Consider the following 26372-nt stretch of genomic DNA (forward strand, 5'->3'; position numbering starts at 1 on the left):
GGGAGGGTCAGCGCTGAGGGAGTGGGTGCTGTGGGAGGGTCAGTGCTGAGGGAGCGGGTGCTGTGGGAGGGTCAGTGCTGAGGGGGTGGGTGCTGTGGGAGGGTCAGTGCTGAGGGAGTGGGTGCTGTGGGAGGGTCAGTGCTGAGGGAGCGGGTGCTGTGGGAGGGTCAGCGCTGAGGGAGGGTCAGTGCTGAGGGAGTGGGTGCTGTGGGAGGGTCAGTGCTGAGGGAGTGGGTGCTGTGGGAGGGTCAGTGCTGAGGGAGCGGGCGCTGTGGGAGGGTCAGTGCTGAGGGAGTGGGTGCTGTGGGAGGGTCAGCGCTGAGGGAGTGCGTGCTGTGGGAGGGTCAGTGCTGAGGGAGCGGGTGCTGTGGGAGGGTCAGTGCTGAGGGAGCGGGTGCTGTGCGAGGGTCAGTGCTGAGGGAGTGGGTGCTGTGGGATGGTCAGTGCTGAGGGAGTGGGTGCTGTGGGAGGGTCAGTGTTGAGGGAGCGGTCGGAGGAGAGGGTGAGGAGAGATGAGGCCTGTGTCCTGGGGTGAGGGGGGGATTTGAGTTTGACCCCAGGGTATTGCGAACATGGGCATCTCCCTCTCAGGCAGCCCCAGCCTCCAGGAATCCCTATTGCTCCAGTTCACAGAGGGACACAGGGCCGGGCGGATTTTCCCAAGGCCGAGGGAGGTCGGAGTGCCGATTGCTGGGGGCTGGGATTGGACAGACCCCTGAGGTCAGCGAAATTCCCAGCGATGAGGGGGCTCATGGAGGTCTGTTTGGTTCGACTTGAACCATAAATGAACGACTGGGGCCTAGCCGAGATCAGTGCGAAACGCAGCCTGCCTCAGTTTGACACTTGGCAAGCTCCGAACGATTGGATAGCGACGTTGTCAAACTGAGCAGCGAGGGATTTACCATCTCATCAAAATAGGTTAAATCCCACAGCTCTGCTACACTCAAACCGAGCTGCTTAAACCATTTATTCGATTTGACAATTAAATTGATGTTTTAACAGCTTGAAGAGGTGACTCAGTTTAACCAGATGGGAACCGATCCCATAATCTACTCGACCAGGGCTGATGGGTTTCCAGATTTACTCTGCATCTGACCCCCTTTCCCTGGGAGTGGGGGGTCAGTGTAGAGGGAACTTTATTCTGCATCTCACCCCCTATCTCTGGGAATGGGGGACAGTGTAGAGGCAGCATTACTCTGCATCTGACCCCCTTTCCCTGGGAGTGGGGGGACAGTGTAGAGGGAGCTTTACTCTGTGTCTAACCCCCTGTCCCTGGGAGAGGGGACAGTGTAGAGGGAGCTTTACTCTCTATCTAACCCCTGTCCCTGGGAGTGGGGGACGGAGTAGAGGAGCTTTACTCTCTATCTAACCCCCTGTCCCTGGGAGTGGGGGACAGTGTAAAGGGAGCTTTACTCTGTATCTAACCCCCTGTCCCTGGGAGTGGGGGACGGTGTAGAGGGAGCTTTACTCTCTGTCTGTCTAACCCCCTGTCCCTGGGAGTGGGGGGACAGTGTAGAGGGAGCTTTACTCTCTGTCTGTCTAACCCCCTGTCCCTGGGAGTGTTTGATGGCGATGGCGATGAGGAAGCATTGTGTTCAAGTTAATAGAGTAGAGCAAGCTTTACATTTTGTTTAACCGAATAAAGGGAGCTCTCCATTTATGGTGCCACAGCGCCTCAGGGGTTAGCACCACTGACCCCAGCATCAAAATCCCAAGTTCGATCCCACCCTTGGGCGACTGACTGTGTGGAGTTTGCACATTCTCCCCGTAACTGCGTGGGTTTCCTCCCAAAGTCTGAAGATGTGCAGGTGAGGGTGGATTGGCCGTGCTAAACTGTCCCCGTAGTGCCCAGGGATGTGCAGGTTAGGGTGGATTGGCCGTGCTAAACTGTCCCCGTAGTGCCCAGGGATGTGCAGGTTAGGGTGGATTGGCCGTGCTAAATTGTCCCCGTAGTGCCCAGGGATGTGCAGGTTAGGGTGAATTGGCCGTGCTAAATTGTCCCCGTAGTGCCCAGGGATGTGCAGGTTAGGGTGGATTTGCCGTGCTAAATTGTCCCCGTAGTGCCCAGGGATGTGCAGGTTAGGGTGGATTGGCCGTGCTAAACTGTCCCCGTAGTGCCCAGGGATGTGCAGGTTAGGGTGGGTTGGCCCGTGCTAAATTGTCCCGTAGTGCCCAGGGATGTGCAGGTTAGGGTGGATTGGCCGTGCTAAATTGTCCCCATAGTGCCCAGGGATGTGCAGGTTAGGGTGGATTGGCCGTGCTAAATTGTCCCCGTAGTGCCCAGGGATGTGCAGGTTAGGGTGGATTGGCCGTGCTAAATTGTCCCCGTAGTGCCCAGGGATGTACGGGTTAGGGTGGATCGGCCGTGCTAAATTGTCCCCATAGTGCCCAGGGATGTGCAGGTTAGGGTGGATTGGCCCGTGCTAAATTGTCCCCGTAGTGCCCAGGGATGTGCAGGTTAGGGTGGATTGGCCATGCTAAATTGTCCCGTAGTGCCCAGGGATGTGTAGGTTAGGGTGGATTGGCTGTGCTAAATTGTCCCGTAGTGCCCAGGGATGTGCGGGTTAGGGTGGATTGGCCGTGCTAAATTGTCCCCGTAGTGCCCAGGGATGTGCAGGTTAGGGTGGATTGGCCGTGCTAAATTGTCCCCGTAGTGCCCAGGGATGTGCGGGTTAGGATGATTGGCCGTGCTAAATTGTCCCGTAGTGCCCAGGGATGTGCAGGTTAGGGTGGATTGGCCGTGCTAAATTGTCCCCGTAGTGCCCAGGGATGTGCAGGTTAGGGTGGGATTGGCCATGCTAAATTGTCCCCATAGTGCCCAGGGATGTGCAGGTTAGGGTGGATTGGCCTTGCTAAATTGTCCCGTAGTGCCCAGCAATGAACAGGGTAGAGGGAGCCCTCTGTTCAGTGGGGAGTGGGGTAGAGGGAGCCCTCCGTTCGGGGTGGAGCGGGGTAGAGTGTGTAGAGGAAGCCCTCCATTTGGAGTAGAGTGGGGTAGAGGGAGCCCTCTGTTTGGGGTGTAGTGGGGTAGAGGTAGCCCTCCATTTGGGGTGTATCGGGGTAGAGAGAGCCCTCCGTTTGGGGTGTATCGGGATAGAGAGAGCCCTCCGTTTGGGGTGTAGTGGGGTAGAGGTAGCCCTCCATTTTGGGTATATCGGGGTCGAGGGAGCCCTCCGTTTGGGGTGTAGTGTGGTAGAGGTAGCCCTCCATTTGGGGTATATCGGGGTAGAGGGAGCCCTCCGTTCGGGGTGTAGTGGGGTAGAGGTAGCCCTCCATTTGGGGTATATCGGGGTAGAGGGAGCCCTCCGTTCGGGGTGTAGTGGGGTAGAGGTAGCCCTCCGTTCGGGGTGTAGTGGGGTAGAGGTAGCCCTCCATTTGGGGTATATCGGGGTAGAGGGAGCCCTCCGTTCGGGGTGTAGTGGGGTAGAGGGAGCCCTCCGTTCGGGGTGTAGTGGGGTAGAGGTAGCCCTCCATTTGGGGTATATCGTATAGAGGGAGCCCTCCGTTTGGGGTGTATCGGGGTAGAGGGAGCCCTCCATTTGGGGTGTATCGGGGTAGAGGGAGCCCTCCGTTTGGGGTATATCGGGGTAGAGGGAGCCCTCCATTTGGGGTGTAGTGGGGTAGAGGGAGCCCTCCGTTTGGGGTGTATCGGGGTAGAGGGAGCCCTCCGTTTGGGGTGTATCGGGGTAGAGGGAGCCCTCCGTTTGGGGTGTATCGGGGTAGAGGGAGCCCTCCGTTTGGGGTATATCGGGGTAGAGGGAGCCCTCCATTTGGGGTATATCGTGTAGAGGGAGCCCTCCGTTCGGGGTATATCGGGGTAGAGGTAGCCCTCCATTTGGGGTATATCGTGTAGAGGGAGCCCTCCGTTTGGGGTGTACCGGGGTAGAGGGAGCCCTCCGTTTGGGGTGTATCGGGGCAGAGGGAGCCCTCCGTTTGGGGTGTATCGGGGTAGAGGTAGCCCTCCATTTGGGGTGTATCGGGGTAGAGGGAGCCCTCCATTTGGGGTGTATCGGGGTAGAGGGAGCCCTCCGTTTGGGGTGTATCGGGGTAGAGGGAGCCCTCCGTTTGGGGTGTATCGGGGTAGAGGGAGCCCTCCGTTCGGGGTATATCGGGGTAGAGGTAGCCCTCCATTTGGGGTATATCGTGTAGAGAGAGCCCTCCGTTTGGGGTGTATCGGGGTAGAGGGAGCCCTCCGTTTGGGGTGTATCGGGGTAGAGGGAGCCCTCCGTTTGGGGTGTATCGGGGTAGAGGTAGCCCTCCATTTGGGGTATATCGTGTAGAGGGAGCCCTCCGTTTGGGGTGTATCGGGGTAGAGGGAGCCCTCCATTTGGGGTGTATCGGGGTAGAGGGAGCCCTCCGTTTGGGGTGTATTGGGGTAGAGGGAGCCCTCCGTTTGGGGTGTATCGGGGTAGAGGGAGCCCTCCGTTTGGGGTGTATCGGGGTAGAGGGAGCCCTCCGTTTGGGGTGTATCGGGGTAGAGGGAGCCCTCCATTTGGGGTATATCGTGTAGAGGGAGCCCTCCGTTTGGGGTGTATCGGGGTAGAGGGAGCCCTCCGTTTGGGGTATATCGTGTAGAGGGAGCCCTCCGTTTGGGGTGTATTGGGGTAGAGTGAGCCCTCCGTTCGGGGTGTATCGGGGTAGAGGGAGCCCTCCGTTTGGGGTGTATCGGGGTAGAGGGAGCCCTCCGTTTGGGGTGTATCGGGGTAGAGGGAGCCCTCCGTTTGGGGTGTATCGGGGTAGAGGGAGCCCTCCGTTCGGGGTGTAGTGGGGTAGAGGGAGCCCTCCATTTGGGGTGTATCGGGGTAGAGGGAGCCCTCCGTTCGGGGTGTATCGGGGTAGAGGGAGCCCTCCGTTTGGGGTGTATCGGGGTAGAGGGAGCCCTCCATTTGGGGTGTATCGGGGTAGAGGTAGCCCTCCGTTTGGGGTGTATCGGGGTAGAGGGAGCCCTCCGTTCGGGGTATATCGGGGTAGAGGGAGCCCTCTGTTTGGGGTGTATCGGGGTAGAGGGAGCCCTCTGTTCGGGGTGTATCGGGGTAGAGGGAGCCCTCCGTTTGGGGTGTATCGGGGTAGAGGGAGCCCTCCATTTGGGGTGTATCGGGGTAGAGGGTGCCCTCCGTTTGGGGTGTATCGGGTAGAGGGAGCCCTCCGTTCGGGGTATATCGGGGTAGAGGGAGCCCTCCGTTCGGGGTGTAGTGGGGTAGAGGAAGCCCTCCGTTTGGGGTGTATCGGGGTAGAGGGAGCCCTCCGTTTGGGTGTATCGGGGTAGAGGGAGCCCTCCATTTGGGGTATATCGTGTAGAGGGAGCCCTCCGTTTGGGGTGTATCGGGGTAGAGGGAGCCCTCCGTTTGGGGTGTATCGGGGTAGAGGGAGCCCTCCGTTTGGGGTGTATCGGGGTAGAGGGAGCCCTCCGTTTGGGGTGTATCGGGGTAGAGGGAGCCCTCCGTTTGGGGTGTATCGGGGTAGAGGGAGCCCTCCGTTTGGGGTGTATCGGGGTAGAGGGAGCCCTCCGTTCGGCCTGTAACACCCCCCCCCCTCCCGCCCACCCCTGTGTTTGGTGCCTTGCAGCTGGAGGAGATGCAGTGGGGCGGAGGGGGTAGAGGGATCCCGACGTCGGTGTGCAGTTTGCCGTGCCAGGCTGGTGAGAGGAAGAAGATGGTGAAGGGGGTGCCGTGCTGCTGGCACTGTGAGCTCTGTGACGGTTACCGCTACCAGATCAGCGAGTCCGAGTGCGCCTCGTGCCCCCTGGACATGAGGCCTGGACGCAACCGCACCGGCTGCGTCCCCACCCCCGTGGCCAAGCTGGAGTGGCACTCCGCCTGGGCGGCGGTGCCCGTGGCTCTGGCCGGGGTGGGCGTCCTGTCAACCGGCGCCACCGCCCTGGTGTTCGCCCGCCACCAGCACACCCCCATCGTCCGCGCCTCCGGCCGGGAGCTGAGCGGCGTGCTGCTCTGCGGGATCTTCCTGAGCCACGCCACCGCCTTCCTGATGGTGGCGGAGCCGGGCGCCGCCGTCTGCGCCCTGCGGCGCCTCCTGCTGGGCCTGGGCACTGCCATCACCTACTCGGCGCTGCTGACCAAGACCAACCGCATCTACCGCATCTTCGAGCGGGGCAAGCGCTCGGTGACGCCGCCCCGGTTCATCAGCCCGGCCTCCCAGTTGGTCATCACCGCGGCGCTGGTCTCCGTGCAGCTCCTGGGGGTCTCGGTCTGGCTGGGGGTTCGGCCACCGCACGCCACCGTGGATTACGAGGAGCAGCGCCCACCAGAGCCGGAGCTGGCCCGAGGGCTCCTCAAGTGCGATATGTCGGAGCTCTCCATCCTCGGTTGCCTCGGCTACAGCCTGCTCCTGATGGTCACCTGCACCGTCTACGCCATCAAGAGCCGCGGCGTCCCCGAGACCTTCAACGAGGCCAAGCCCATCGGCTTCACCATGTACACCACCTGCATCATCTGGCTCGCCTTCGTCCCCATCTTCTTTGGCACAGCCGGCTCCGCGGAGAAGGTAATGCGCCAGGCAACGGGAGACGGGGCACGGTCTCGCTGCGCAATCCCCTCACCGTCCACCGGCTCACCGTACACCCCCCTCACCCCCATCACCGTCCACCGGCTCACCGTCCACTGGCTCACCGTACACCCCCCTCACCGTACATCCCCCTCACCGTGCACCCCCCTCACCGTAAACCCCCCTCACCCCTATCACCGTCCACCGGCTCACCGTCCACCGGCTCACCATACACCCCCCTCACCGTACACCCCCATCACCGTCCACCGGCTCACCGTACACCCCCCTCACCGTACACCCCCCTCACCGTACACCCCATCACATTACACCCCCCTCACCGTACATCCCCCTCACCGTACACCCCCATCACCGTACACCCCCCTCACCGTACACCCCCCTCACTGTACACACCCCTCACCGTACACCGCCCTCACCGTACATCCCCCTCACCGTACACACCCAAACCGTACACCCCCCAAACCATACACCCCCCTCACCGTACACCCCCCTCACCGTACACCCCCACACCGTACACCCCCACACCGTACATGCCCTCACATTACACCCCCATCACCGTACACCCCCCTCACATTACACCCCCCTCACCGTACACCCCCCTCCCCGTACACACCCCTCACTGTACAGCCCCCTCCCCGTACACCCCCCTCCCCGTACATCCCCATCACCGTACACCCCCCTCACCGTACACCCCCCTCGCCCCCATCACCGTCCACCGGCTCACCGTACACCCCCCTCACCGTAAACCCCTCTCATCCCCCTCACCGTACACACCCCTCACATTACACCCCCTCACCGTACACCCCCCTCACCGTACACACCCCTCACCGTACACCCCCCTCACTGTACACCCCCCTCACCGTACACCCCCCTCACATTACACCCCCCTCACCGTACACCCCCCTCACCGTACACCCCCCTCCCCGTACACCCCCCTCACCATACACCCCCCTCACCATACACCCCCCTCACATTACACCCCCCTCACCGTACACCCCCCTCCCCGTACACCCCCCTCACTGTACACCCCCTTCCCCGTACACCCCCCTCCCCGTACACCCCCCTCACCGTACACCCCCCTCACCGTACACCCCCCTCCCCGTACACACCCCTCCCCGTACACACCCCTCACTGTACACACCCCTCCCCGTACACCCCCCTCACCGTACACCCCCCTCCCCGTACACCCCCCTCCCCGTACACACCCCTCCCCGTACACACCCCTCACTGTACACCCCCCTCCCCGTACACTCCCCTCCCCGTACACCCCCCTCCCCGTACACTCCCCTCCCCGTACACCCCCCTCACATTACACCCCCCTCACTGTACACCCCCCTCACATTACACCCCCCTCACTGTACACCCCCCTCACTGTACACACCCCTCACATTACACCCCCCTCACTGTACACCCCCCTCACATTACACCCCCCTCACTGTACACCCCCCTCACTGTACACACCCCTCACATTACACCCCCATCACATTACACCCCCCTCACCGTACACCCCCCTCACCGTACACACCCCTCACATTACACCCCCCTCACCGTACACCCCCCTCACCGTACACACCCCTCACATTACACCCCCCTCACCGTACACCCCCCTCACCGTACACACCCCTCACATTACACCCCCCTCACCGTACACCCCCCTCACCGTACACACCCCTCACATTACACCCCCCTCACCGTACACCCCCATCACCGTACACCCCTCTCACCGTACACCCCCCTCCCCGTATACCCCCCTCACATTACACCCCCCTTCCCGTACACCCCCCTCACCGTACACCCCTCACCGTACACCCCCCTCACCGTACACCCCCCTCACCGTACACCCCTCACCGTACACCCCCCTCACCGTACACCCCCCTCACCGTACACACCCCTCCCCGTACACCCCCCTCACTGTACACCCCCCTCCCCGTACACCCCCCTCACTGTACACCCCCCTCCCCGTACACACCCCTCACATTACACCCCCCTCACTGTACACCCCCCTCACCGTACACCCCCCTCACCGTACACACCCCTCCCCGTACACCCCCCTCACTGTACACCCCCATCACCGTACACCCCCATCACCGTACACCCCCCTCACCGTACACCCCCCTCCCCGTATACCCCCCTCACATTACACCCCCCTCCCCGTACACCCCCCTCCCCGTACACTCCCCTCCCCGTACACCCCCCTCACATTACACCCCCCTCACTGTACACCCCCCTCACTGTACACCCCCCTCACCGTACACTCCCCTCCCCGTACACCCCCTCACATTACACCCCCCTCACCGTACACCCCCCTCACCGTACACCCCCATCACCGTACACCCCCCTCACCGTACACCCCCCTCCCCGTATACCCCCCTCACATTACACCCCCCTCCCCGTACACACCCCTCACATTACACCCCCTTCACTGTACACCCCCCTCACCGTACACCCCCCTCACCGTACACCCCCCTCACCGTACACCCCTCACCGTACACCCCCCTCACCGTACACCCCCCTCACCGTACACCCCCCTCCCCGTACACCCCCCTCACTGTACACCCCCCTCCCCGTACACCCCCCTCACTGTACACCCCCCTCACCGTACACCCCCCTCACCGTACACCCCCCTCACCGTACACCCCCCTCACCGTACACCCCCCTCCCCGTACACCCCCCTCACTGTACACCCCCCTCCCCGTACACACCCCTCACATTACACCCCCCTCACCGTACACCACCCTCACCGTACACCCCCCTCCCCGTACACCCCCCTCACATTACACCCCCCTCCCCGTACACCTCCCTCACCGTACACCCCCCTCACCGTACACACCCCTCACATTACACCCCCCTCACCGTACACCCCCCTCACCGTACACACCCCTCACATTACACCCCCCATCACCGTACACCCCCCTCACCGTACACCCCCCTCACCGTACACTCCCTCACCGTACACCCCCCTCACTGTACACCCCCCTCCCCGTACACACCCCTCCCCGTACACACCCCTCACCGTACACACCCCTCACCGTACACCCCCCTCCCCGTACACCCCCCTCACCGTACACCCCCCTCACTGTACACACCCCTCACCGTACACCCCCCTCACCGTACACCCCCCTCACTGTACACACCCCTCACATTACACACCCCTCACATTACACACCACTCACCGTACACCCCATCACCCTCACCGTCCACCTCACCACCATCGTTACACACTCCCTACCTCCCTCCCTCTCCCTGACCCCTCACTCCCTCACTATCCCACTGTGAGGCAGCAGTGGTTAGCACTGCTGCCTCACAGCGCCTGAGACCCGGGTTCAATTCCCGCCTCAGGCGACTGACTGGGTGGAGTTTGCACGTTCTCCCCGTGTCTGCGTGGGTTTCCTCCGGGTGCTCCGGTTTCCTCCCACAGTCCGAAGATGTGCAGGGTCAGGTGAATTGGCCATGCTAAATTGCCCGTAGTGTTAGGTAAGGGGTAAATGTAGGGGTATGGGTGGGTTTCGCTTCGGCGGGTCGGTGTGGACTTATTGGGCCGAAGGGCCTGTTTCCACACTGTAAGTAATCTAATCTAATCTAATCTAATCTAATCCCTCTCACTGACCCCCCTCTCCCTTCACTCTCCCTCACTAACTGGATAAACGTGAGGTGGTGCGTTTTGGAAGGTCAAGTACAGGTGGAAATTATACAGTGAAGACCCTTCGGGGTATTGATATGCAGAGGGATCTGGGTGTGCGGGTTTACAGATCACTGAACGCGCCAGCGCAGGTAGGTAAGGTAATAAAAGAGGCACACAGTATGCTCGCCTTCATTGGAGAGGAGAAAGTGAGGTCTTCCTGAAGAAGGGCTTATGCCCGAAACGTCGATTCTCCTGTTCCCTGGATGCTGCCTGACCTGCTGCGCTTTTCCAGCAACACATTTTCAGCCCTTCATTGGAGAGGCTTGAGTACAAGGATAGACAGGTTATGCTGCAGCTTTATAGAACTTTAGATCGGCCATACTTGGAATATTGCATACAATTCTGGTCACCACACGACCGGAAGGATGTGAATATTTTGGAGAGGGGACAGAGAAAGTTTCCCAGGATGTTGCCTGGTATACGGGATTTTAGTGATGAAGAAAGATTGGATAGGACTGGGGTCACTTTCCCTGAAAGGTTGAGGGGCGAGGTTTATAAGGTTGTGAACGGCATGGATAGAGTGGAAGATATGAGGCTGTTTTTCCCAGGGTGGAGGGGTCAGTCACTAGGGGACACAGGTTCAAGGTGTGGGGGGGGGGTTGAAGTTTAAAATAGATGTGCGAGGCAAATTTTTCACACGAGGGGCGGTGAGTGAGTTGCCAGAGGAGTTGGTGGAAGCAGACACAATAAATAGCAGCGTTCGAGGAGCACCTGGACAAATACATGAATAGGAAGGGAATAGAGTGATACGGATCCGGAAAGGGAAGATGGTTTTAGTGTGGATGGGCAGAATGTGCTGGCACAGGAGGGGCCGAAGGGTCTGTTCCAAATTGCCCTCACTCCCCCGCCCTCTCAGTGTCCCACTTCCCTCACTCCCTCCCACTCTGACTCCCACTCCCTATCTCCCTCCCTCCTGCTCACACCCAGATCACCCTCAATTAGCCCTCACTCCACGAGCGACTCAATCTCAGTCTCCCCGCTCCCCGGCCTCGCACCTCCATTCCCTTCTCTCTCCCTCTCTCTCTCCGTCTCTCACACTCTCTCTGTGTGTCTCTCTCTCTCCATCTCTCTCCCATTTCTTTCTCTCTTGTCTGCTTCTCTCTCTCTGTCTTTCTCTCTCTCTCCCTCTGTGTGTGTGTGTGTCTCTCTCTCTCTCTCTCTGCCTCACACTCTACTTCTCTCTCTCTTTCTCTGTCTCTCTCAGTCTTTCACTCTCTCTCTCTCTGTGTCTCTCTCTCTGCCTCTCTTTGTCTCTCCGTCTCTTTCTCTCTCTCTGTCTCACCCCATCTCTCTCTGTCTCACCCCACCCCCTCTCTGTGTGTCTCTCTCTGTCTCTCTGTCTCTCTCTCTCTCTGTCCCCGTCTCGCTCATTCGCTCTCTCCATGTCTTTCTCTCTGTCTCTGTCTCTCTCCGTCTCTCCCCCAACTCTCTCTCTCTCTGTCTCTCTCTGTCTCTGTCTCCGTCTCTCTCTCTCTCTCTCTGCCTCTCTCTTTCTCTCTGTCTCTCTGTCTCTCTCTCTCTCTCTCTCTGTCTCTCTCTCTCTGTCTGTCTCTCTCTCTCTCTGCCTCTCTCTCTCTCTCTGTCTCTCTCTCTCTCTCTCTCTGCCTCTCTCTCTCTGTCTCTCTCTCTCTCTCTCTCTCTCTCTCCCACTTTCGCCGTACAATCCTGCGATTAGACCGCACTCTCCCATTAATCCCATTAATCCTCCCCTAACGCCATCACTCCCCACCCCAGCCAGGCATCTGCTCGCACCAGCTGTCCGAGAAAGCCCAGAGGTCAGCTTGGAAAATATCCCGGGACATCAGGAAGGAAACAGAGAAAGCAGGGAGGGGGAAACACTCTGAAATATTCAGGGAGTGGCAGATATTAGGGAGGGGGTGTAGGGGCTGGAGGAGGGGACAGGGATAGGGAGGGGGTGTAGGGGGCTGGAGGAGGGGACGGAGATAGGGAGGGGGTGTAGGGGCTGGAGGAGGGGACGGAGATAGGGAGGGGGTGTAGGGGCTGGAGGAGGGGACGGAGATAGGGAGGGGGTGTAGGGGCTGGAGGAGGGGACAGAGATAGGGAGGGGGTGTAGGGGCTGGAGGAGGGGATGGAGATAGGGAGGGGGTGTAGGAGCTGGAGGAGGGGACGGGGATAGGGAGGGGGGTGGAGGGGGGTGTAGGGGCTGGAGGAGGGGACGGAGATCGGGAGGGGGTGTGGGGGCTGGAGGAGGGGACAGAGATAGGGAGGGGATGTAGGGGGCTGGAGGAGGGGACAGAGATAGGGAGGGGGTGTAGGGGGCTGGAGGAGGGGACGGAGATAGGGAGGGGGTGTAGGGGGCTGGAGGTGGTGATGGAGATAGGGAGGGGGTGTAGGGGCTGGAGGAGGGGACGGGGATAGGGAGGGGTTGTAGGGGCCTGGAGGAAGGGACGGAGATAGGGAGGGGGTGTAGGGGCTGGAGGAGGGGACGGGGATAGGGAGGGGGTGTAGGGGCCTGGAGGAAGGGACGGAGATAGGGAGGGGGTGTAGGGGCTGGAGGAGGGGACGGGGATAGGGAGGGGGTGTGGGGGCTGGAGGAGGTGTGATGCCCAGCTAGCTGATTTATCTCCCTGTCCCTGTGTAAGTACCGGGGCTACATTCGCTGTCCTTCAATCTGTAGGAATTTCTCCTGAGTCTATTTAATTTTGGTCTGTAGCAACCAATCCAACCAATATTCCTAGGACCGCCACAGCAAGGAAACAGACCCTTCGGCCCAGCCAGTCCGTGCTGACCATGATGCCCCTTGCCCATATCCCTCCCTTCCCATATTTTCCTCAATACCTTTAAAACGTTGTAACATTTCCCCCATCCCCCACTTCCTCAGGACGTTCATTCCAGACGCGAACCACTCCCCGTCTGAGAAAAATTGCCCCTCGTGTCTCGTTTCAATCTTCGTCCTCTCACCTTCAAAATTTGACCCCCCCACCCCCCCCTAGTTTTGAACACCCACACCATATGGAAAAGATGCTTTCCATTCTCCTTATCCTTAATGTCATCTCCCTCCTATGCTCCAGGGAAAACAGTCCCGGCCTCTCCTTCTAACTCAAAACCCTCCATCCCCGGCACCGTCCTGGTAAATCCCTTCCCGAACCCTCTCCGGGTGAATCATGTCCTTCCTGTAACGGGGTGCCCCGGAACTGGACACACTGCTCCAGACGGAGCCTCACCAACGTCCTGTATAACCCCCATCGTGTCGTCCCCCAGCTCCCTGCACTCAAAGCTCTGAGCGATGGAGGCGAGCTAAACACCTCCTTACCCGCCCTGTCTCCCTGTGAGGCCAACTTCAAAGAATGACGTCCCCGAACCCCACCCCTGGGGCTCCCTGTTCTCCAACACGACCCGAAGGCCTTGCTGTAACCCCTGCCCTTTGGCTGTTTGACCAAAATGCCACCCCTCGCGTTTATCAGAATTAAACTCCCGTCTGCCACCTCTCGGCCCATTGACCCGATCGATTGAGCTCCCCGCCTGCCCTTCGTCAGTGTGGACTGTGACCATGAGAACTCTGGGCCGTTATAAGGAACGGTTCATTACCTCTGCATTTGACTCCCATTAATGGCTCCAGCTCCCTTTTCGCTTGATGACGAGGAAGTCAGTGTTGCACTGGGGGCTTGGACTGGGGGCTTGGACTGAGGCCTGGACTGTAGGGCCTGGACTGGGGGGCCTGGACTGGGGGGCCTGGACTGGGGGCCTGGACTGGGGGGCCTGGACTGGGGGGCCTGGACTGGGGACTTGGACTGGGGGCCTGGACTGGGGACTTGGACTGGGAGCCTGGACTGGGAGCCTGGACTGGGGGGCCTGGACTGGGGGGCCTGGACTGGGGGGCCTGGACTGGGGGGCCTGGACTGGGGGGCCTGGACTGGGGGCCTGGACTGGGGGCCTTGGACTGGGGGCCTGGACTGGGGACCTGGACTGGGGGCCTGGACTGGGGGCCTTGGACTGGGGGCCTTGGACTGGGGGCCTTGGACTGGGGGCTGGACTGAGGGCCTTGGACTGAGGGCCCTGGACTGAGGGCCTGGACTGGGGACTTGGACTGGGGGCCTGGACTGGGGGGGGCTGAACTGGAGGCCTGGACTGGAGGCCTGAACAGTGTAAAACCTCACATAGCACCAGGTAATCATCCAGCAGTGTTCTCACTACCCGCTCTCTCACTACCCGCTCTCTCATCAGGTTCACCACCCTCACTACCCTGTCCCTCACTGCCCACTCCCTCACTGCCCACTCCCTCACTACCCTGTCCCTCACTGCCCACTCCCTCACTACCCTGTCCCTCACTGCCCACTCCCTCACTGCCCACTCCCTCACTACCCTGTCCCTCACTGCCCACTCCCTCACTACCCTGTCCCTCACTGCCCACTCCCTTACTGCCCACTCCCTCACTACCCTGTCCCTCACTGCCCACTCCCTCACTACCCTCTCCCTCACTGCCCACTCCCTCACTACCCTCTCCCTCACTACCCTGTCCCTCACTGCCCACTCCCTCACTGCCCACTCCCTCACTGCCCACTCCCTCACTACCCTCTCCCTCACTGCCCACTCCCTCACTGCCCACTCCCTCACTACCCTCTCCCTCACTGCCCACTCCCTCACTGCCCACTCCCTCACTACCCTCTCCCTCACTGCCCACTCCCTCACTACCCTGTCCCTCACTGCCCACTCCCTCACTGCCCTCTCCCTCACTACCCTGTCCCTCACTGCCCACTCCCTCACTACCCTGTCCCTCACTACCCTCTCCCTCACTGCCCTCTCCCTCACTGCCCACTCCCTCACTACCCTGTCCCTCACTGCCCACTCCCTCACTACCCTCTCCCTCACTGCCCACTCCTTCACCACCCTCTCCCTCACTACCCTCTCCCTCACTGCCCACTCCCTCACTGCCCACTCCCTCACTACCCTCTCCCTCACTGCCCACTCCCTCACTACCCTGTCCCTCACTGCCCACTCCCTCACTGCCCACTCCCTCACTACCCTGTCCCTCACTGCCCACTCCCTCACTACCCTCTCCCTCACTGCCCTCTCCCTCACTGCCCACTCCCTCACTACCCTCTCCCTCACTGCCCACTCCTTCACCACCCTCTCCCTCACTACCCTCTCCCTCACTGCCCACTCCCTCACTGCCCACTCCCTCACTACCCTCTCCCTCACTGCCCACTCCCTCACTACCCTCTCCCTCACTGCCCACTCCATCACTACCCTCTCCCTCACTGCCCACTCCCTCACTACCCTGTCCCTCACTGCCCACTCCCTCACTGCCCTCTCCCTCACTACCCTCTCCCTCACTGCCCACTCCCTCACTACCCTCTCCCTCACTGCCCACTCCCTCACTGCCCACTCCCTCACTACCCTCTCCCTCACTGCCCACTCCCTCACTGCCCACTCCCTCACTGCCCACTCCCTCACTACCCTGTCCCTCACTGCCCACTCCCTCACTACCCTGTCCCTCACTGCCCACTCCCTCACTACCCTGTCCCTCACTGCCCACTCCCTCACTGCCCTCTCCCTCAATACCCTGTCCCTCACTGCCCACTCCCTCACTACCCTGTCCCTCACTGCCCACTCCCTCACTGCCCACTCCCTCACTGCCCTCTCCCTCACTACCCACTCCCTCACTACCCTGTCCCTCACTGCCCACTCCCTCACTGCCCACTCCCTCACTACCCTGTCCCTCACTGCCCACTCCCTCACTGCCCTCTCCCTCACTGCCCACTCCCTCACTACCCACTCCCTCACTGCCCACTCCCTCACCACCCTCTCCCTCACTGCCCACTCCCTCACTGCCCTCTCCCTCACTGCCCACTCCCTCACTACCCACTCCCTCACTACCCACTCCCTCACTGCCCACTCCCTCACCACCCTCTCCCTCACTGCCCACTCCCTCACTACCCTCTCCCTCACTGCCCACTCCCTCACTACCCTGTCCCTCACTGCCCACTCCCTCACTACCCTGTCCCTCACTGCCCACTCCCTCACTACCCTCTCCCTCACTGCCCTCTCCCTCACTACCCACTCCCTCACTACCCACTCCCTCACTGCCCACTCCCTCACTACCCACTCCCTCACTACCCTGTCCCTCACTGCCCACTCCCTCACTGCCCTCTCCCTCACTGCCCACTCCCTCACTGCCCTCTCCCTCACTACCCTGTCCCTCACTGCCCACTCCCTCACCACCCTCTCCCTCACTGCCCACTCCCTCACTACCCTGTCCCTCACTGCCCACTCCCTCACTACCCTGTCCCTCACTGCCCACTCCCTCACTACCCTCTCCCTCACTGCCCACTCCCTCACTAACCTGTCCCTCACTGCCCACTCCCTCACTACCCTCTCCCTCACTGCCCTCTCCCTCACTACCCACTCCCTCACTACCCTCTCCCTCACTACCCACTCCCTCACTGCCCACTCCCTCACTGCCCTCTCCCTCACTACCCACTCCCTCACTACCCTGTCCCTCACTGCCCACTCCCTCACTACCCTGTCCCTCACTGCCCACTCCCTCACTGCCCTCTCCCTCACTGCCCACTCCCTCACTACCCTGTCCCTCACTGCCCACTCACTCACTGCCCACTCCCTCACCACCCTCTCCCTCACTGCCCACTCCCTCACTACCCTCTCCCTCACTGCCCACTCCCTCACTACCCTCTCCCTCACTGCCCACTCCCTCACTACCCTCTCCCTCACTGCCCACTCCCTCACTACCCTCTCCCTCACTGCCCTCTCCCTCACTGCCCACTCCCTCACTACCCTCTCCCTCACTACCCACTCCCTCACTACCCTCTCCCTCACTGCCCACTCCCTCACTACCCTGTCCCTCACTACCCACTCCCTCACTACCCTCTCCCTCACTGCCCACTCCCTCACTACCCTCTCCCTCACTACCCTCTCCCTCACTGCCCACTCCCTCACTACCCACTCCCTCACTACCCTCTCCCTCACTGCCCACTCCCTCACTACCCACTCCCTCACTGCCCACTCCCTCACTACCCTCTCCCTCACTGCCCTCTCCCTCACTGCCCACTCCCTCACTGCCCACTCCCTCACTACCCTCTCCCTCACTGCCCACTCCCTCACTGCCCACTCCCTCACTGCCCACTCCCTCACTACCCTCTCCCTCACTGCCCACTCCCTCACTGCCCACTCCCTCACTGCCCACTCCCTCACTACCCTCTCCCTCACTGCCCTCTCCCTCACTGCCCACTCCCTCACTGCCCACTCCCTCACTACCCTCTCCCTCACTGCCCTCTCCCTCACTGCCCTCTCCCTCACTGCCCACTCCCTCACTGCCCTGTCCCTCACTGCCCACTCCCTCACTACCCACTCCCTCACTGCCCACTCCCTCACTACCCTGTCCCTCACTGCCCACTCCCTCACTGCCCTCTCCCTCACTGCCCTCTCCCTCACTACCCTGTCCCTCACTGCCCACTCCCTCACTGCCCACTCCCTCACTACCCACTCCCTCACTACCCTCTCCCTCACTGCCCACTCCCTCACTGCCCACTCCCTCACTGCCCACTCCCTCACCACCCTCTCCCTCACTGCCCACTCCCTCACTACCCACTCCCTCACTGCCCACTCCCTCACTACCCTGTCCCTCACTGCCCACTCCCTCACTACCCTCTCCCTCACTGCCCACTCCCTCACTGCCCACTCCCTCACTGCCCACTCCCTCACTGCCCACTCCCTCACCACCCTCTCCCTCACTGCCCACTCCCTCACTACCCTCTCCCTCACTGCCCACTCACTCACTACCCTGTCCCTCACTCCACACTCCTTCACCACCCTCTCCCTCACTGCCCACATTCTCACTACCCTGTCCCTCACTACCCTGTCCCTCACTACCCACTCCTTCACCACCCTCTCCCTCACTGCCCTCTCCCTCACTACCCTCTCCCTCACTGCCCACTCCTTCACCACCCTGTCCCTCACTCCACACTCCTTCACCACCCTCTCCCTCACTGCCCACTCCCTCACTACCCTGTCCCTCACTGCCCACTCCCTCACTACCCACTCCCTCACTACCCTGTCCCTCACTGCCCACTCCCTCACCACCCTCTCCCTCACCGCCCACTCCCTCACTACCCTCTCCCTCACTACCCTGTCCCTCACTGCCCTCTCCCTCACTGCCCACTCCCTCACTGCCCTCTCCCTCACTACCCTCTCCCTCACTACCCTCTCCCTCACTGCCCACTCCCTCACTACCCTCTCCCTCACTGCCCACTCCCTCACTACCCTGTCCCTCACTGCCCACTCCCTCACTACCCTCTCCCTCACTGCCCTCTCCCTCACTGCCCTCTCCCTCACTGCCCACTCCCTCACTGCCCTCTCCCTCACCACCCTCTCCCTCACTGCCCTCTCCCTCACTGCCCACTCACTCACTACCCACTCACTCACTACCCTCTCCCTCACTGCCCACTCCCTCACTACCCTCTCCCTCACTGCCCACTCACTCACTACCCTGTCCCTCACTCCACACTCCTTCACCACCCTCTCCCTCACTGCCCACTCACTCACTACCCTGTCCCTCACTGCCCACTCCTTTTCTCAGTAACGCCTCCTTCCTTCAGTTGTCCCCTCTCACTACACCCTTGGCTCCCTCCCATTTCGAGGTCAATATCCTCTTCTGAGAGGACGGAACCGAAGCCAGTGTTCAATTCTTCTGCTTTTCCCTCGTTACATAAGCCCCTCCCCCCACCTTTCCAGACGGCATGTTTGTCCTCGGTCGTCTTTTCCTGTTGGCAGAAGCTCTTACAGTCCGTTTGGATGTTGCTTGCGATAGTCCGCTGCAGCCCCTGTTCTCACCCAGCCCCTGGATCAAACCCTTTTGCCAAGCGCTCCCGATCCTCAGGGTGGCTGCTCGCCACCGCTACTTTACGCGGTTGTAAGACTGACAGCGGTGTTGGGGGGGGGGGGTGGAGACGGGAACGGCAGTCGCGTTTGCGGAGTCGGTCCGTTTGCGAACGATCGGCGGTGCCTGTCTCTCGCAGATGTACATCCAGACGACGACACTGACGGTGTCCATGAGTCTAAGCGCCTTCGTTTGCCTGGGGATGCTCTACCTGCCCAAGGTCTACGTCATCGTCTTCCACCCGGAGCAGAACGTCCAGCGCCGCAAACGCAGCTTCAAGGCCGCGGCCACCATGGTGAGCGTCGCCTCCCGCCTGTCCCAGCGCTCGCACAACGGCGACGCCGCCAAAGATGGGAAGACATGAACCCGACGGCGTGGGGAGCAGGGAGAGAGCCAGCCGCCGTCCAACTCGGGCATCTGGCATTCTCCACCTGGTGTCCCTTGCCCCTTGCCCCTTGACCTCCTCGCTCGTGCCCAAATGGATTGCCTCCTCCACCACCATCACACCCCCAATTCACACAATCATCGCCCCCTTGACGTTCAATGGCGTTACCATCACTGAATCCCCTCCCCCCACTATCAACATCCTGGGGGTTACCGTCTCCAACAAGAGAGAGAGAATCTAACCATCGCCCCCTTGATGTTCAATGGCGTTACCATCACTGAATCCCCTCCCCCCACTATCAACATCCGGGGGGTTACCGTCTCCACCGAGAGAGAGAGAGAATCTAACCATCGCCCCCTTGACGTTCAATGGCGTTACCGTCACTGAATCCCCCTCCCCCCACTATCAACATCCTGGGGGTTACCGTTGAGCAGAAACTGAACCGGACCCAGCCCCATATCAATCCAGCGGCTCCGAGAGCAGGTCAGAGGCTGGGAATCCTGCAGCGAGTAACTCCCCTCCTGACCCTCTCCCCACAAAGCCCTGTCCCACCATCGACAAGGCCCAAGTCAGGGAGGGGGAGGGAATATTCCCCACTTGCTGTGGACGGGGTGGGGGGTGGGGGCAGCTCTGACAACACTCGAGAAGCTCTACACTGTCCATAGACAAACTTCCCCCCGGTCAATTGATACGTTAAACCCCACCTTCAGCACTCCCTCCCTCCCCCGAGGTAGCTGGGCTCATTAGGAATGCCCGGCTGAGCTCCAACACTCCCTCCCTCCCTCCCCCGAGGTAGCTGGGCTCATTAGGAATGCCCGGCTGAGCTCCAACACTCCCTCCCTCCCTCCCCCGAGGTAGCTGGGCTCATTAGGAATGCCCGGCTGAGCTCCAACACTCCCCCTCCCCTCCATCACCGATGCAGAGAGACTGCAGTGTGTGTACCATCTACAGGACACACTGCAGCAACTCTCCTCCGACAATACCTTCCCAACCCAACTCTCTCTACCCTCCCCGCCTTGGAAGGACAGAGGGGCAGCAGATGCGGGGATGGGGAGTGGGGGGGGAGGGGGGAATGCCACCCCTGCAAGTTCCCCTCGCTCCCCCCACCCCCCCAAAAACACACTCCATTCTGACTGGGAATGGAATCGGCCGTTCCTTCAGCGTAGCCGGGGTCAGAATCCTGGAACGCCATCCGAAAGGGGGGGAACGTTGTGAGGTGTAGCCCACACGGGGAAGACAGAGGGGAATGCAGCTCAAACCCCACCGAATCCAGGGGTGGGGCAATTAAGGACGGTGGAGAATTATTGGGCCAGGCTAGTGAAAGCGGAAAACAGGGAGCGAGTGAAAGAGGGAGAGACACACAGGGAGGGAATGATCGATTCAGAGATACACACAGGAAATGAGAGAGAGAGCAACGAAGCAACTGCAGGCAGTGAGGGAGACACAGAGAGAGAGAGAGTTGAATGGGAGACACACAGACATACAGGGACAGATACAGAGAGATAGTGACAGAAAGATAAAGAGAGAGATGGAGACACTGAGAGATGGTGAGAGAGAGATGGAGACCCAGATAGTGACAGAGAGATATAGAGAGAGTTGGTGAGAGAGAGATGGGGACCCAGATAGTGACAGAGAGATATAGAGCGAGATGGTGAGAGAGAGATGGGGACCCAGATAGTGACAGAGAGATACAGAGAGAGATGGTGTGAGAGAGAGAGATGGAGACACAGATAGTGACAGAGAGATACAGAGAGAGATGGTGTGAGAGAGAGAGATGGAGACACAGATCGTGACAGAGAGATACAGAGAGAGAGATGGTGTGTGTGTGAGAGCGAGATGGAGACCCAGATAGTGACAGAGAGATACAGAGAGAGATGGTGTGAGAGAGAGAGATGGAGACACAGATAGTGACAGAGAGATATAGAGAGAGATGGTGAGAGAGAGAGATGGAAACCCACAGAGTGACAGAGAGATACATAGAGAGATGGTGAGAGAGAGATGGAGACCCAGATAGTGACAGAGAGATATAGAGAGAGATGGAGACCCAGATAGTAACAGAGAGATATAGAGAGAGATGGTGAGAGAGAGAGATGGAAACCCAAATAGTGACAGAGAGATACAGAGAGAGATGGTGTGAGAGGGAGATGGAGACCCAGATAGTGACAGAGAGATACAGAGAGAGATGGTGTGTGTGTGAGAGGGAGATGGAGACACAGATAGTGACAGAGAGATATAGAGAGAGATGGTGTGAGAGAGAGAGATGGAGACACAGATAGTGACAGAGAGATACAGAGAGAGATGGTGTGAGAGAGAGAGATGGAGACACAGAAAGTGACAGAGAGATACAGAGAGAGATGGTGTGTGAGAGAGAGATGGAGACCCAGATAGTGACAGAAAGATATAGAGAGAGATGGTGTGAGAGAGAGATACAGAGAGAGATGGTGTGAGAGAGAGAGATGGAGACACAGATAGTTACAGAGAGATACAGAGAGAGATGGTGTGTGAGAGAGAGATGGAGACACAGATAGTTACAGAGAGAGATGGTGTGAGAGAGAGAGATGGAGACACAGATAGTGACAGAGAGAGATGGTGTGAGAGAGAGAGATGGAGACCCAGATAGTAACAGAGAGATATAGAGAGAGATGGTGTGAGAGAGAGAGAGATGGAGACACAGATAGTGACAGAGAGATACAGAGAGAGATGGTGTGTGTGTGAGAGGGAGATGGAGACCCAGATAGTGACAGAGAGATACAGAGAGAGATGGTGTGAGAGAGAGAGATGGAGACACAGATAGTGACAGAGAGATATAGAGAGAGATGGTGTGAGAGAGAGATACAGAGAGAGATGGTGTGAGAGAGAGAGATGGAGACACAGATAGTGACAGAGAGATATAGAGAGAGATGGTGTGTGTGTAAAAGAGAGATGGAGACCCAGATAGTGACAGAGAGATACAGAGAGAGATGGTGTGAGAGAGAGAGATGGAGACACAGATAGTGACAGAGAGATATAGAGAGAGATGGCGAGAGAGAGATGGAGACACAGATAGTGACAGAGAGATATAGAGAGAGATGGTGAGAGAGAGATATAGAGAGAGATGCTGTGAGAGAGAAAGAGATGGAGACCCAGATAGTGACAGAGACATACAGAGAGAGATGGGCACACAGAGAGATAGTGAGAGAGAAATTGAGTCAGAGAGAGTTAGAGAGACACACACACACATAATGAAAGATAGAGACAGAGAGAGCGAAATAGTGACAGTGGGATGAAGAGACACATACAAGGGAAGGTGGGGTCACAGCTGGGCTGGCAGGTGGATGTGCCTGAATGGGAATGCAGGGTGGGGATGGGGGGAACGGGAACGCGGAGCTGAATTCTGCTCGCCGACTACCGACCTTCCCCCCGGAGGCTGAAGCGCCGATGGGATCCCAAGCTGACGGTGGGGAAATGAGCACGTCACTCACACATTACCCAGGGAGGCACTGATCTAATTTACAGCAGGCCTGTCTGGGCAGATTACCATCGCCTCTTCCTCTCTCTCTCTCACATCAGGGAGCCAGAGCCTCAAACATCCCTCCTTCGTCCCTCCTGTGCGGTCAGCCTTTATTTCACCTGCTGTTTCTCCCACTGTCTTCCTCTCTCTGCATCCCTTTCTCTCCCCGTTTTCTCAACATCTGACTTATTTCCTCTTCCTCATGCATCCTCTCATTGCCTCGCTCCCCCTCCCTCTCAATCGCTCTCCTGAACTGCCCCAGCACTGCAGGTCAAAGACACCTCTCTCTCATTCCCCGAAACGTCGACTTTTCCCAGCGTCATGGACTCCGACTCGGATCTGCAGTCCTCCCTTCTCCCCCCCACCCTCTCTCCGAAGCAGAGAGAGAGCACGTTCAGGTTGGTGGGTGGGCGGGATGAAGAAGGGCGGGAGGGGAGTGCTGGGAAATTGGGAGCTCCAGGATCAGCGCAGAGCCCGAGGGGAAAGTGGAACGCCACCTCTGGTGCCCGTTTCCCTCAGTACGATCCCACAGCTTGGCGTCTGCTTGCCCACAGCAATGGCCACCCCCAGTGAGGTGGGCATGGGGGGGGGGGAAGAGCAGTGAGGGCGTCCGCCATTTTGAACGCGGTTTTCCAGTCACCTCTTGGATTCTCTCCTCCTTGATGGAACGGGACGGGACCGTTCGCGTGTACTAGCCCTCTGAGGTCACTGCTGCTTTGCCCTTGCCCCCACCCCACAGTTGCTCTGTTGTTTCTTGGGCTAATTTCTAGCCCCACCTCCCCCCCTCAACGTTGAAAGTTCCTCCAATGATCTGCTTCTGCCGCCAAATCGCACCAACTCTGACATCTCTCTCTCTCTCTCCGTGGTCCCCATTCCCTGGCATCTCCTGGGTAAACCTCCACTTCCCATGCATTCCAGGGCCCAGAACTGAACCCGTCGGAACCACTCCGATCGCCCAGTTGGCTCACGGGGGCTGCGTTATGCCGCCACCCCCCACCACCGAGAGATAACCACATCTGCCCCTTCCCTCAACCCCCCCCCCAACCACCGCCTCGATGGCTGAACGCCTACCCCCACCCCAGACTGGTAGCCCCGCAGGAATCACCCAGGCTTCGGCCTAGTGACTAGGCCTTGGTTGTGAGGCTGATGCCGCCTTGGGGGTGGGTGGGTGCTGCTCAGCAGGACGGCGAAGGAGGGAATTGATGTCGACAAAGGCAAAACGGCTGGGAGATTTCCAGCCCGCATTAGTCTGGGCCCAAGCTGAATTGGTCAATGGCTATTGGGCGGCCATTTTGAATCTCGTCAAGAGCACCACACAGATATATAAGCAATTTAATGAATGTAAAAGCATAGAGAATACTATATAAATATATATAATGTATAGAGTGCATCAATAAAGTGTTTATCCAGTTCAGAAATGGAACAGGCTGAGTTGCAGTGAACAACTATGTGATGTTAGTGACACGGAGGTACACAGACACATCTCACTGAAGCCCCATCTTTCCCTCCTTCAGCTGTGGGACTGTCAGGGGAATCAGACAGAGCAATGGCAATGCAACCTGAGAAAGATAATCTCACTTCGCAGGCTGGGGGTCAGTGCTGAGGGAGTGGGTGCTGTGGGAGGGTCAGTGCTGAGGGAGCGGGGGCTGTGGGAGGGTCAGTGCTGAGGGAGCGGGTGCGGTGGGAGGGTCAGTGCTGAGGGAGTGGGTGCTGTGGGAGGGTCAGTGCTGAGGGAGCGGGTGCTGCAGGAGGGGCAGTGCTGAGGGAGCGGGTGCTGCGGGAGGGTCAGTGCTGAGGGAGCGGGTGCTGGGGGAGGGTCAGTGCTGAGGGAGCGGGTGCTGTGGGAGGGTCAGTGCTGAGGGAGCGGGTGCTGTGGGAGAGTCTGTGCTGAGGGAGCGGGTGCTGCGGGAGGGTCAGTGCTGAGGGAGTGGGCGCTGTGGGAGGGTCAGTGCTGAGGGAGCGGGTGCTGTGGGAGGGTCAGTGTTGAGGGAGTGGGTGCTGTGGGGGGGTCTGTGCTGAGGGAGCGGATGCTGTGGGAGGGTCAGTGCTGAGGGAGGGTCAGTGCTGAGGGAGTGGGCGCTGTGGGAGGGTCAGTGCTGAGGGAGTGGGTGCTGTGGGAGGGTCAGTGCTGAGGGAGTGGGTGCTGTGGGAGGGTCAGCGCTGAGGGAGTGGGTGCTGTGGGAGGGTCAGTGCTGAGGGAGCGGGCGCTGTGGGAGGGTCAGCGCTGAGGGAGTGGGTGCTGTGGGAGGGTCAGTGTTGAGGGAGTGGGTGCTGTGGGAGGGTCAGCGCTGAGGGAGTGGGTGCTGTGGGAGGGTCAGTGCTGAGGGAGTGGGGGGCTGTGGGAGGGTCAGTGCTGAGGGAGTGGGGGCTGTGGGAGGGTCAGTGCTGAGGGAGTGGGTGCTGTGGGAGGGTCAGTGCTGAGGGAGTGGGTGCTGTGGGAGGGTCAGTGCTGAGGGAGAGGGTGCTGTGGGAGGGTCAGTGCTGAGGGAGTGGGTGCTGTGTGAGGGTCAGTGCTGAGGGAGTGGGTGCTGTGGGAGGGTCAGTGCTGAGGGAGCGGGCGCTGTGGGAGGGTCAGTGCTGAGGGAGCGGGCGCTGTGGGAGGGTCAGTGCTGAGGGAGTGGGGGCTGTGGGAGGGTCAGTGCTGAGGGAGTGGGGGCTGTGGGAGGGTCAGTGCTGAGGGAGTGGGCGCTGTGGGAGTGTCAGTGCTGAGGGAGTGGGTGCTGTGGGAGGGTCAGTGCTGAGGGAGTGGGTGCTGTGGGAGGGTCAGTGCTGAGGGAGCGGATGCTGTGGGAGGGTCAGTGCTGAGGGAGGGTCAGTGCTGAGGGAGCGGATGCTGTGGGAGGGTCAGTGCTGAGGGAGGGTCAGTGCTGAGGGAGTGGGCGCTGTGGGAGGGTCAGTGCCGAGGGAGCGGGTGCTGTGGGAGGGTCAGTGCCGAGGGAGCGGGTGCTGTGGGAGGGTCAGTGCCGAGGGAGTGGGCGCTGTGGGAGGGTCAGTGCTGAGGGAGCGGGTGCTGTGGGAGGGTCAGTGCTGAGGGAGCGGGTGCTGTGGGAGGGTCAGTGCCGAGGGAGCGGGTGCTGTGGGAGGGTCAGTGCCGAGGGAGCGGGCGCTGTGGGAGGGTCAGTGCTGAGGGAGTGGGCGCTGTGGGAGTGTCAGTGCTGAGGGAGTGGGCGCTGTGGGAGGGTCAGTGCTGAGGGAGTGGGGGCTGTGGGAGGGTCAGTGCTGAGGGAGTGGGTGCTGTGGGGGGGTCAGTGCTGAGGGAGTGGGCGCTGTGTGAGGGTCAGTGCTGAGGGAGTGGGTGCTGTGGGAGGGTCAGTGCTGAGGGAGTGGGTGCTGTGGGAGGGTCAGTGCTGAGGGAGTGGGCGCTGTGGGAAGGTCAGTGCTGAGGAAGTGGGCGCTGTGGGAGGGTCAGTACTGAGGGAGTGGGTGCTGTGGGAGGGTCAGT

General features: G+C 60.1%; 1 protein-coding gene across 1 annotated transcript in view; it reads left to right on the forward strand.

The window, feature by feature from the left end:
- The window catches only part of LOC148133997 (metabotropic glutamate receptor 6-like), a 105112-nt gene extending 85135 nt beyond the window's left edge, over positions 1–19977 (forward strand). The window contains 2 exon segments of the mRNA XM_087985709.1: positions 5566–6501; positions 19195–19977. Coding sequence (XP_087841835.1) covers positions 5566–6501; positions 19195–19419 — 1161 coding nt within the window. The 3' untranslated portion in view covers positions 19420–19977.
- The last annotated feature ends 6395 nt before the right edge of the window (positions 19978–26372 follow it).

The sequence above is a fragment of the Chiloscyllium plagiosum genome, unplaced genomic scaffold (genome assembly GCF_037043375.1).
Source record: "Chiloscyllium plagiosum isolate Xiang-an unplaced genomic scaffold, Cpla_swu_hap1 HiC_scaffold_137, whole genome shotgun sequence".
Taxonomy (NCBI): domain Eukaryota; kingdom Metazoa; phylum Chordata; class Chondrichthyes; order Orectolobiformes; family Hemiscylliidae; genus Chiloscyllium; species Chiloscyllium plagiosum.